This window comes from Hemicordylus capensis, chromosome 2 (assembly GCF_027244095.1).
Source record: "Hemicordylus capensis ecotype Gifberg chromosome 2, rHemCap1.1.pri, whole genome shotgun sequence".
In the NCBI taxonomy this organism is placed as follows: Eukaryota; Metazoa; Chordata; class Lepidosauria; order Squamata; family Cordylidae; genus Hemicordylus; species Hemicordylus capensis.
This window is the reverse complement of record NC_069658.1, coordinates 231,898,979-231,911,813: the sequence shown is the minus strand read 5'-3', so window position 1 is coordinate 231,911,813 and position 12,835 is coordinate 231,898,979. Positions and strand designations below refer to the sequence as shown.

The 12,835-nt window shown below is 47.0% G+C and overlaps 1 protein-coding gene across 1 annotated transcript in view; it reads right to left on the bottom strand.

Moving 5' to 3' along the window:
• LOC128343833 (zinc finger protein 208-like) overlaps window positions 1–12,835 on the bottom strand; it is a 44,225-nt gene that overhangs the window by 9,461 nt on the left and 21,929 nt on the right. The window contains exons 12-14 of the mRNA XM_053293270.1: window positions 10,539–12,276; window positions 9,446–9,520; window positions 330–744 (exon numbers count right to left, since the gene is read on the bottom strand). Coding sequence (XP_053149245.1) covers window positions 330–744; window positions 9,446–9,520; window positions 10,539–12,276 — 2,228 coding nt within the window. The remainder of the gene's footprint in view (window positions 1–329; window positions 745–9,445; window positions 9,521–10,538; window positions 12,277–12,835) is intronic.

Genomic DNA, 12,835 nt, shown 5'->3' with positions numbered 1-12,835 from the left:
TAAATTTTAAATTTCTGGTTAAGATAGTGAAGGGTCTTGTGGCTCTTCTAGCTCTGGCTGCTAAGTGCTTGCCTTGACTGATTTCTGTTCTCGTTATAGCTGCTATAATACATTTTGTCAGTTAATATATGGATTTTTAATCACAATGCTCAGTATGTGGGGTATCTATATTTCAAAATCATCACCGGGTATGGTGCAAACAAAAGAAAGGAGCTTTGGACAGCCCTTCCTGGAATGTCTCTCTCCCCAAATTGGGGAACAAGTGGGGACTTCTAGGCCAGCCTTGTCCACATTTCCAGCCCCTTTACCAGGATAAAGGAGACTCTCACCTGCTCCTCCTCCTGCCTCTTCTCTTCTGCCTGGCTCAGGAGGAATCCCTCTGCCAGGGCCACTGCCTGGGAACTGGTCTCCGCTCCGCACTCTCTGACCCAGCTCTCCATCTCCGGGGGCAGGACAGTCAGGAACTGCTCCAGGATCACCAGGTCCAGCATCTGAGCTTTGGTGTGCTTTTCGGGCTTCAGCCACTGATGGCAACGGGTGTGGAGTCGGCTGCAAACCTCTCGGGGCCCCTCGGCCTCCTGGTAGCAGAACTCCCTGAAGTGCTGGCACTGCACATCCGATCTGATGGTGTCCTCACCCAGAACCTTCTGCATGGTTCTTTCCTGGAATTCCTCACTGCTCTCACCCTGGATGGCAAGAGGATCCCTTCCTGCTTCAGGGCCAGCTGAGTCTTCCGTCTTCATTCTTTACTCCAAGGCAGCAATGAAGACTACTGAAAGATCCCCCTGTTTTTCTGGAAGTTTCTCTCTTAAAACAAGGACAGCCCAGACAGATTGTGTTATTACATTTTGCAAAGTCAACACGTTATTCTGTCTGTAGTATTACTTTCTTGCAACTGAAAGGTGTTTTGGAAATAAAAGTGGGCGATTCTACCAAGGGATCCAGGATCTTTCGCAGTTTCCCTGCTAACCGGGCAAAGAGGCACCTTTTTAACGTGGTGATTCTCTTTATTTAGAAGGGGGAGAGTAACTGGCCCTATCCACCCCCAGCACAGTACCTCCAGTGACTGTTGCTGGTGTCGATCTTATGTTTCTTTTTAGATTGTGAGCCCTTTGGGGACAGGGATCCATTTAATTAATTATTTCTCTATATAAACCACTTTGGAAACATTTATTGAAAAGCAATATATAAATATTTGTTGTTTAATTATTCATTCTTTCATTCATTCAATTTATTTATTTATTCCCACTCCTATTCCCCGCTCCATCTTTGAGTTTAGCTTTAACTCTGAGAAAGACTGTTCGAGAGACAAGTACTTGGTGCCAGGAGGAAAGCAAGTTTCCATTTGGACCAAAATACTGGAGCCATGTAACCTGACCTGCTGCAGATACCCTGGGAAGTCTGAGCATGGACCCTTGAATTCTTAAAGAAACTAAATGTCCATTTTGGAGTGAGCAGGGTCCCAGAACAAAAGGCATATCCTGAGAGACCTAGAACTACATGTTAAAATGCAATCAAGGCAGGCTTGATATGGCATAATAAAGCTCTTCTGGTTTCATGCTCCATCTGAAGAGTCACCTCTCCATCCTCATGGCTCTTTTCAATCCCCCTCCCATGTTATTATGTCCTTGTTCTTCAGCCTTTTCACCTTGGCTATCCCTGTTATGAAAACCTTAGCAACAACAGTCCTTATTTCTAGATACAAGTATGTTTTTCAGACCGGAAGTTGGCACCTGGCTTCTGTGCCTGATCAGCCATTGCTGGGACTCGGGTTTCAGGCACCCTCTTGGTGCCTCTCAGCCCACGGTGAAGGACACACTATGCACTTGCTGCTTCTTGCCTATCACTCTGGCAACACTGTGGTCTGTGATGAGGTCCACTGCCTTGGTGGGGGGAAAGCGGAGGAAGGGTTAAGTGCACCCTCCCCCACCCTTAAAGTCAACCCCCCCCCCACTTTCGAACCGGTTCTGTGCACATCCATAGTCTCAACTCATCTTCTTCTGCTGACCTCCAGGCTATCCAAGCCCCCACCTCTCCTCTTCCTGCACTCTGGAAGCTGCCCTTCCCCCCATTATTCTCAACTTTGCCACATTTCTGCATTGTGTTTGTACAAAAACAAGCCTGGCTTTCAAAATCTGTTTGCCTGACTAGTGGCGAGGTGGGGGTTCCCCCGACATTTTGAATTATGGCATAGTGGGGAAGTAATTTGCCGAGGGAGGAAGAAGTCGCTGGTTCAAATAATCCCCGCCGGTACCTCTATTGGGCAGCAGCGATATAGGAAGATACTGCAAGGCATCATCTCATACTGCACAGGAGGAGGCAATGGTAAACCCCTCCTGTATTCTACCAAAGAAAACCACAGGGCTCTGTGGGGGCCAGGAGATAGCAATAGCAATAGCAATAGCACTTACATTTATATACCGCTCTATAGCTGGAGCTCTCTAAGCGGTTTACAATGATTTTTTAGCATATTGCCCCCAACATGCTGGGTACTCATTTTACCGACCTCGGAAGGATGGAAGGCTGAGTCAACCTTGAGATGACACCGACTTGACGACACAACTTTACCTAAGTTGAAAGTATGGTGGGCCTGGAAACACAACCGAGGCTGCACACTTGCTTAACGTTCGTCATGCCGAGTGACACATCTCTGGCTCTCTGCTTTGTCCCTTTATTCACTGTCTGACATCTCCATCCGAGCACCTACAGGGCCCCCCACCCCGCTACCCTGCCACACATCCCCTACCGCACACCCCACATGCCCTTTGCTCACCCCAGATCCCAGACAGGGGAAGAAACCCAAGGCCAGAGGCCCTCGAGGGGTGGGGGCTGCGTAGAAAGGAGATGTCTCAGTGCACAGTCCTCCTTCATCCTCCCCAGTGTCCCCTTAAGAAGAGCAGCCCTGCTGGATCAGGCGGGCCCCAGGAGGCCCATCTAGCCCAGCCTCCTCTCTTTCCTGCCTTACCTCCCAGACTGAGTTGGACTAGAAAGGAAACAAAGCCCCCCCCTCCCCCCGCCATCCCTGTTTTTGCATTTCGGTTTCATTCTGCTAAAAAAACCCTTGCATTTTCCTCCCTTCAGGGCTCAGAGGCTAACTCTATGGGAGTGGGGGAGGAAACAGTAGCCCCGCCCCAAGGGGACCACCAGAGCAGGCGGGAAAGGGGGTCCATCCCACCCACCCTTCTTTTGGAGTCCCCTCCCCTCCCCACCTCGTACTTCCCAGCAGCCCCCGCCTTCTCCACAAGGCCTTCCCTCCTGCTGCTGCAGCTGCACCCCCGCCCCTGCGCTTTGCACTGACCAGCTCCATGGACGTGGAGGGGCTGATGCAGCATGCAGGGAAGGCGACGGCTCCATTGACAGGCTCATCCAGCGGGGATGCGGAGGAGGACTCTTCCCGTGCATGGCGCCTCCTCCCAGGCCTCTCTAGGAATCTCCGCTCGCTTACTTGAACTTTCTCCCTGCAAAGGCGGGTCGGGTCGGGAGCGCGGCGGCTTGTGGCAGAGGGCGTTGCAAGATGCTACCCACCACACCATATTGTGCCAGTGGATTCTTGATCATTCCGTCTTGTTTCAACATCTTCATGCAGCCTCATATTAGCTCTAATCTGATTACTTTTCACGCCTCTCAGTGTACATACAAATAATTTAGATTAGCGGTCAGCAACATCAGGAGGAGGAAGCTAAAGGTTCTGCAAAGCTCCAGTTCTAGGGAACACACCAGTGGTGCAGTTGCAAATCCAAAAGTGCAGGTGCTCTTCATGGCAGCCCCATAGCCATGCCTCCAGTGGCCATGCACACCCTTATGAGGCGGTTGGCTTCTTCAGGTGGAAAAAGCAACACGCTCTGCATGCAGAGTGACGGACCCCTTGCCCCTCATCACTTCTTTGCTCCACTGTTTACCTTCTTCCCTATACCAGAGCCCGTGTTCTGGTATATTCTGCCAGCTGAAAATAGCGCTTCTGGCAAAATAGCACATTCTTGATATAATGGGCTCTAGTCCCGAAGGAGACGGGGAGGGCCTTGTAGCCTGCGGCTGGATATGATTAAAAATGACGCCAGAATGACCATGGTGCAATTAAAGGAAGTTGTACGAGATAGGACGGCATGGAGTGCATTGATCCATAGAGTGACCGAGAGTCGGACACGACTGAACAGATAAGAAGTCCTGAGAAAAGCTTATGCTTTTCCAGGCAAAGCGTGTGCTTTGACGTATACTTATGCTGCAATGAATTTGCTAGTCTTTATAAAGGCTCTGCACATGGTCTGTGTGAAGAGCAGAAAGGGGGTGTGTTGGGAGACCAGGCTTGACCCGCTCTCCCCACAGACGATCACTGGCTAGTTGCTGGGCGGGTGGATTGCCCACCCAGACAAGCAGAGGCTTTGCTCGGGCGCTCTGGCGCCAGCCGATGCTTGTCCAGCAGCTCCGGGGGTTGGGTGAAGGGAAGTGCCACTGCGTGGCACCCTGCCGCCCCCTCCCCCCGCCCCAGTAATGCACAGGCGGAAGTGTGCGGTACATTTCTGGAGTACCCCCTCCCTGAGTGTGTCCGCCATGGCTGCAAGCCGCTGCGGCAGACACACAATCAGAAAAATGGGGTTAGTGGAGCGTGCACTCTGCTAACCCCATGGAGGGGACATTTAAATGAGCTTGCCATCGGGAGCTGCACAACTCTCGTTGCAGCACACAACCAGCAGAAACCAGGCTGGATTCCTTTAGTTTTGGGTTTTGGCTGGTTGTGAGAATCGCCTCATAGTGTCACGAGGCTCTGCTTTGCACATATTTAAAGGCACTCTAGCAATGCATTGCTCTCCCTTAAAAATACGAAATAACTACACAGGCCTAAACCCTATCTCGGCTCAAGCCCAATATCCACCATTCTCCCTTCCTCCCATGCAGTTAGAACAATATAAATGAACAGTTCCAGGTAGGGCACTGCTAGGTACTGAAAAGATGCAGAATCCAGGCCCATAGCTGCCCCACAGCCCATTTTAATAAACCTTTTCATGCTCTCTTAAAATAATCCAACAATCTCTTCCCCATTAGTTTACTTCACAGGTAAAATAAGTGTTTGGATTTCCTTTTTGACCTGCATAAAATTTCACCTGTAATCAAAACCCCACACATCTGAGAGCCAGAGTGGTGTAGTGGTTAGAATGCTAAAACTAGGATTGGGGAGACCTGGGTTCAAATCCTCCCCCTCTCAACCATGTCGCTCACTGGGTTTGTTTGTTTGTTTATTTATTTATTTATTTAAAATATTTATACCCTGCCCCTCCAGTGTACTACTGCTTGGAAACATTAATAAAATACAATATAGAATTTAAAAATAATGACTTTTAAAAATCAAAAGACCAGGCTAAAACCACAATTAAAATGACAAAATTTAAAATTTTTGAAATCAGAAATTATCAGTAAAAACTATACACTGAGAAACCTACCAGATATAAGCCGCGGATAAAATATTAAAGAGTTTCTCTAAAAATATCTGTCTTTAGTTTGTTTCTTGGGGAAAAACTTAGGCCAGACTCCCCCCCCCCAGTTTGTTGTGATGATAAAAGTGGGGAAGAAGAACCATATACACTACCATGAGCTTCCTGGAGAAAGAGCAGAATAGATGTGATAAAATACATGTATATAATATGCAAATATAATGTATACATAGTTGTTGAATTTTAGCTACATGCACTCCAACTCACAACGCGTGATCCACTTGTGGAACTCTCTGCCACAGGATGTGGTGACAGCCAACAACCTGGATGGCTTTAAGAGGGGTTTGGATAACTTCATGGAGGAGAGGTCTATCAATGGCTACCAGTCGGAAGGCTGTGGGCCACTCCAGCCTCAAAGGCAGGATGCCTCTGAGTACCAGTTGCAGGGGAGTAACAGCAGGAGAGAGGGCACGCCCTCAACTCCTGCCAGTGGCTTCCAGCAGCATCTGGTGGGCCACTGTGCGAAACAGGATGCTGGACTCGATGGGCCTTGGGCCTGATCCAGCAGGGCTGTTCTTATGTAACTCTAAGCATGTGAACTCAGAAGCAAAAACAAATGGGTGTTTAGAAAAAGCTATCACAGCAGCAAGCAACCCAGTTTGTTTTTAATGAACTTTTTTTTTTTTTGCATTTTGAAGCCAAAAGCACAGCTAACACTCAGAATTCCTTAACACCAAAAAATAAATAAATCACCATATGAAATCATAGCCTGTGTCAAACAGAAGGAAAAACCACAAACTTGAAATCAATTTAAATCTATATATCCACCAATCAGGTTTCAAATGGGACAGCAGAATGGCAAGTGCAGTTACCCCACCTTCTTAGGAATTCAGGATAAACAAGTGTTTTCAAAGGCAAAGAGAAAGGGAGCTTTTAAAACAAGTTCCCCATCCGCTGATTTACAAAGTCTTATTCTGCAGCAAGTGTATAAAAACAGACCACCAAAAAAATGTATTTTTGGGGAGGAGGGAAAAATGCTTAGTTTGTGAAGACATCTGAAGCCCCTTTCAAAAGGTTGGACATATTTTCCCCAAGCTTTTTTTTTTTAATTTAAAGACAAATATGTAAATTGTTCATGTATGAAGTACTGTTAGAAGCACAGAGCAAAATAAAATAAACCACTAAGTGTGTGTGTGTGTGTGTATATGTATATATATATATAGCAATAGCACTTACATTTATATACCGCTCTATAGCCGGAGCTCTCTAAGCGGTTTACAATGATTTTAGCATATTGCCCCCAACATTCTGGGTACTCATTTTACCGACCTCGGAAGGATGGAAGGCTGAGTCAACCTTGAGCCCCTGGTCAGGATCGAACTTGTAACCTTCTGGTTACAGGGCGGCAGTTTTACCACTGCGCCACCAGGGGCTCTCTCTCTCTCTCTCTCTATATATATATATATATTCCCCCCTTATAGAACAATTTTCTTATATATTTTACTATGCTAATTACTTGGAAGCTTTTGTTGGTGTTGAAAAATGGTATATAATATATTGGGGGAAATCCAAATGAGACCCGGGGGCAGAGCCACCATTGGGCGAACAGGTTCAAAGAACCCAGGCTGCCGCCCCCCAGGGGCCACAAGTGCGGCCCCAGACATGCCCCCCCATCTGATGTCAGATTTGCGGGGCATTATTTTGCTTCCAAATGGGGCTGCACGGCAGGGAGAGCCGATCCTGGCCTCATTGCCAATGCAGCGGGGCCGATCTCCCTTCCAAACATGGCTGTGTGGCCCCATTTGGGATGGAGACCACGTCCCCATGCCTGACATCAGGCACGGGGCGTGGCTAGCCAGACCCCTGCATCTGATGTCAGATGTGGGGGCAGGACCGGGGGGGGGGTGGTGGCCGGACATGGGCTGCCAGCCTCCCTATGCGCCTGATCAGATCAGTTTAGAACTAGCACATGATCTATGATTCCTCACTCCTCACCCCCTGCATGCACAGAATTCTGAGCCAATTTGGGGCAAGGAACTATTTTATTTTAACATTTTGCTATACAAGTCATTTGGAGTACTTTTTGTTGTTAAAAAGCAGAATATAAATAATAACACCGACCAGATTAGAGCCAGTATATGAAGGATCTAGTATCTTCAACCCCACAACCATCAAATGATAAACCAAAAGGCAAGAATTTAAAAAAACAAAAAACAGAAACAGGTCAGTTTGGCTACAGAATTTCTTATTTTCGGAACTCTTAATACTTTTGTGGTACCTAAATTTCCTGACAAGAAGGTATAGAGAGAAGGTTCTTAAAAGTGTGCACTGCAACAGCTTTGGCTTATGCTTGTTGGTACCAGTGTTCCCTCTAAGGCATGAGCATGTGCTTGTGCTCACAAGTTTTTAGATGTCTGCTCAGTTAAATTTAGAGCCCACTCAGGTTGAATCAGGAAGGCCCCACTCAGAATGCATGTGCGGCACACACTGCCTCGATACTGCCGCCCAGAACAAAACCCATTCTGCACACAGATGAAAAAAGTTAGAGAGAACACTAGTTGGCACATTTTGGTATGATTTTGAAAATCAGAGAAAATAAGAATACAATTAAGCCGGGATCCCACCCCTATCTCACTCCACTTTGAAACCAGAGGGAGGAGAGTTTTAAAAGACCATACACACAAGAGTAGCTTCTCTTCCTCCCTCCCCCACCCACACTTTAATACTTTACTTCCCTGAAGACAAACCTAGCAGCCAGCTTCTACTTCAGTCCAACTCCTTGGGGCTCCCTTGCTGTGTGAGTGTGACTGCATTCAAATGCAGAGCAGAGGAGGAACACAGGAACAATAGACACTGGCAGGATGGGACACTCTGCCTTCTCTGCTTTTAATATATACTAGCTGACCTGTCACAGAGCATCTGTGTGCCCCTAGTCTCCCTGTCTCTCCACACACCCCACCCCGCAACTGATCCAGCTTCCTGCCCTGTCTTCATTTCGTCTGCATCTCTTCAGTCAATTCGCTCCCCAAACCCACATCCCTTCAGTCAGTTCACTGTCCCCCTCTCCACATCCCTTCGGCCAGTTCATTCTCACCCCACTCCCCATGTTTGGCTGTTCTCCTCGTGAGGAGGCGGGCAGTTGGAACCCTGATTGCAGTGGTGCCACTGCCTTCTCCTCGCCTCCCTCCCTCCCTCCCCGGCAGGCTGGCTCGGAGAGGAGCTTCCCCTGCTGTGCTCTGCTCTGTTCTACCCTGCGGGGAAATCTCGCGAAAGCTGCCACGCACGGGATTAGCCACGGGCACGCCTTAGAGAACTATATATATAGAAGATTTTTTCTGCTGCTGCTGAGGCTGCCTTCAGCAAGCACCCCAACAGCAGACAACAGCACCCTCGCATTCCCAAGAGCAGCACCGTGGCAAGAACTAAGGCTGTGGCTTGGTGGGGGGGTTCCCTGAGCAGTCCCTCTGACTACTCCCTCCTCTTTCTCCCCACTCCTTCAACCCAAATTGTGCTGCCTCTCTCCCTGAGACTGAGGGACACAAGATACTGAAGAGGAGAGCTGGCCAGCTGCTTAACTCCCCCAGGTAGCTGGGGGTGGAGCAGAGCCATGGTCTATGTGGGGCCAGAGATGTTGGGAAGAGTTAGGCAGTTGCCTGGTTAATTTTTCTCACTGCCCTGTAATTTGGGATCCGGGAGATGTTTGACGTGGAGCCAGAAAGAGTTGAAAAGAGCTCAGCAGCAGCTGTCTGCTTTGCCCCTCCCTCACCCAGGTAGTTCGTGCGTGTGTGTGTGTGTGTGTGTGTGTGTGTGTGTGTGTGTGTGTATGATGGCATACTCAGTGCCAGAAAGCTCAGGCTGGAGGATGGGTGGGTGAGCCACCTGCAAAGGTGGAGGGGGGCAGTGTCAGGGCTGCGAGATGGGCTCAGAAATTAACCCCTTTGTTGTTGATATTAATTTCTCCTCGAATCCTTAGGTTTGAAGGGCAGAGGACACCAAATGGTGAACTACATCAGAAATACATCTTGAAAAACACTAGCACAAAGTTTCCGATGAAAAGGTTCCACGAATGACGGTCATCATTCCCCAGCCCAGGACTGATTCAAACCAGCAGAGGAAAGAAGGGGGTGTTTTTACTCTCGGTATCCATCACACTCTGTAGCATCCATGTGGTTGACAGAAAAGTCCCTCTGCTTATAAGACTGAAATATTTCATGCAAAGTCAGGGGCTTACTTCTCTTTGAACATTATGCTTATGCACTGGCAGACAGGGAGAGACATATTTATAAGCAGACACCATATACCAAGACAGGTCAAGGACTCCTTTATCCCCATTCAGTGACTGAAGAATGGATACACAGCTGGTCTTGTGGTAGCAAGCAAGAATTGTCCCATTTGCTAAGCAGGATCCATCCTGGTTTGTATTTGAATGGGAGACTGCATGTGTGAACACTGTGAGATATTCCTCTTAGGGGATGAGGCTGCTCGGGGAAGAGCACCTGCAAGCTTTACATGCAGAAGGTTCCAAGTTCCCTCCCTGGCATCACCAAGATAGGGCCGAGAGAGACTCCTGCCTGCAACCTTGAAGAAGCTACTGCCAGTCTGTGTAGAAAATAACAAGCTAGATGGACCAATGGTCAGACTCGGTATAAGACAGCTTCCTGTGCTCCTATGACTGAAGAATGGATACAGATTCCATACTTAACATGAAATGGTCTCTTGGGAAACCATCTTTCCTACCTCAAAATGAATGATAAGGGAATGATGGGAAGTAAGTTTTGCGTTCTGGTGGAAATTATTTCCACACACCAGGCATTGACATGGGTTCTCCTTGTGTGGAGTATTTAATGGGTAGTAAGGTATATTATAATAGTGAGAGGAATACATTATAATTGTGAGAGGATAGATAACCCATAGCCCATGGGACTAACAATCTCTGAGTATCCAAATGGTCTCTTCCATATGTAGATTCTCTTGTGTTTACAAACATTTGAGTTGGACCTGAAGCGCTTCGACACATTGAACTCTTGATATGATTTCTCTCCTCTGTAAATTCCTAGATAGGAAGTAAGGTTTGCATTCTTCCTAAAGTTCTTTACACATACTGAGCACTGCTATGGTTTCTCCCCTTTGTGGATTCTTTGATGGGAAGTAAGCTTTGATTTTTGTCTGAATTTCTTTCCACACACCAGGCACTCATATGGTTTCTCCCCAGTGTGTATTCTTTGATGGGAAGTAAGGTTTGCATTCTTGCTGAAGCTCTTTCCACACACCAGACACTGATATGGCTTCTGCCCTGTGTGGATTCTTTTATGATAACTAAAGCTTGTCCTCTGGCTGAAGCTCTTTCCACATACCAAGCACTGATATGGCCTCTCCCCTGTGTGGATTCTTTGATGGGAAGTAAGCTCTGACTTCTGACAGAAACTCTTTTCACATACTGGACATTGATATGGTTTCTCCCCTGTGTGTATTCTTTTATGGTAATTCAAGCTTGTCCTCTGGCTGAAGCTCTTTCCACACACAGAACATTTATATGGTTTCTCCCCTGTGTGTATTCTCTGATGGCAAGTAAGCTGTGATTTCTGGCCAAAGCTCTTTCTGCACACCAAGCACTGATATGGCTTCTCCCCTGTGTGGACTCTTTGATGGCAGGTAAGGTCTGAGTTCTGGCTGAATTTCTTCCCACACACTGAACACTGGTATGGCTTCTCTCCTCTGTGCTTTCTTTGATGGGAAGCAAGATTTGAATTCTGGCTGAAGTTCTTCCCACACACAGAGCAATGATATGGTTTCTCCCCTGTGTGAATTCTTTGATGGCAAGTAAGGTGTGAGTTCTTGCGGAACTTCTTTCCACACACAGAACATTGATAAGACTTTTCCTCTGTGTGGATTCTTTGATGGGAAGTAAGGTATGATTTCTGGATGAACCTCTTTCCACATACCAAGCACTGATATGGTTTCTCCCCTGTGTGATTTCTTTGATGGGAAGTAAGCTTTGAGTTCTGGTGGAAATTCTTTCCACACACCAGACATTGATATGGTTTATCTGCTGTGTGGATTTTCTGATGGGAAGTAAGGTTTGAGTTCTGGTGGAAATTCTTTCCACAAACTGAGCATTGATATGGCTTCTGCCCAGTGTGGATTCTTCTATGATATTTAAAGCTTGTCCTCTGGCTGAAGCTCTTTCCACACACTAAGCACTGATATGGCCTCTCCCCTGTGTGAATTCTTTGATGGGAAGTAAGCTCTGACTTCTGGCTGAAGTTCTTTCTACACACTGAACAATGATATGGCTTCTCCCCTGTGTGGATTCTTTTATGATAATTAAAGCTTGTCCTCTGACTAAAGCTCTTTCCACACTCCAAGCACTGATATGGTTTCTCCCCTGTGTGGATTCTTTGATGGCAAGTAAGATCTGACTTCTGACTGAAATTCTTCCTACACACCAAACAATGATATGGTTTCTCCCCAGTGTGGATTCTTCGATGGCAAGTAAGGTGTGAGTTCATGCGGAAGCTCTTTCCACACACTGAACATTTATATGGTTTCTCCCCTGTGTAGATTTTTTGATGGGAAGTCAGGTGTGAGCTCCGCTTGATCCTCTTTCTGCATTCATAGTTTTTCTCACCTGTGTGAATATTTTGATGTCTGCTAAAACTTAAATTGCTGGATAAAATTTTGGCATATTGAGGAAATTTGTCGCACATGTTTCTTTTCCAATCCTTTCTTTGGACTGGGATTTCATAGAAGTCAGACCATTCAGAAGGAGTAGATTTGTTTTCCAACAGATATTTTGCTTTTGTTTTCTTGCTCTGCAGTTCACCCTCAGTCTCGCTCTCCCCTTCATTACCTGTAGGTATAAAGAAAGCCCCCAACAAGGGAGAAACAAAGTTTCAGATCACAGAAGAAACACAATTCACTGCTCTTTCAATACAAAAATATTTGGTGGTCGTAGATCTTGCTATGTACTAAGTGTCCCCTCCAATAAGAGGCTGTATCTGGCAGCCTGGTTTTGTAAATGATTGTGTTGTGTAAATGATTTTGGGGGCACTCCACTAGCTTAAGGCCCAGGTTCAATCTCCAGAGGGAAGATCTCAATAAGTGGGATGGGAAGACCTCTGCATCACACTTTGGGGGCTCACTGTTGTGTACCTAAGACAAAACTGGGGAAGGCAGACCAATGGCAGCTTCACCTGCTGAGAAGTTCTAGTAAACCTGGTATTACAAAGATGTCCATTCCCCAGTTTGGACACAAATGATCCCTCTCTTAACCCTTTCCCTTTCACATTTAACAGAGCCTCCACAAAATATTCTCATCCCATTTTTCCTGACAGACTTCTCACATACAAAGGGGATATATGGGGTGCGAAATCCACACCTGAGTTCATGGCAGAACATAAGAACAGGCC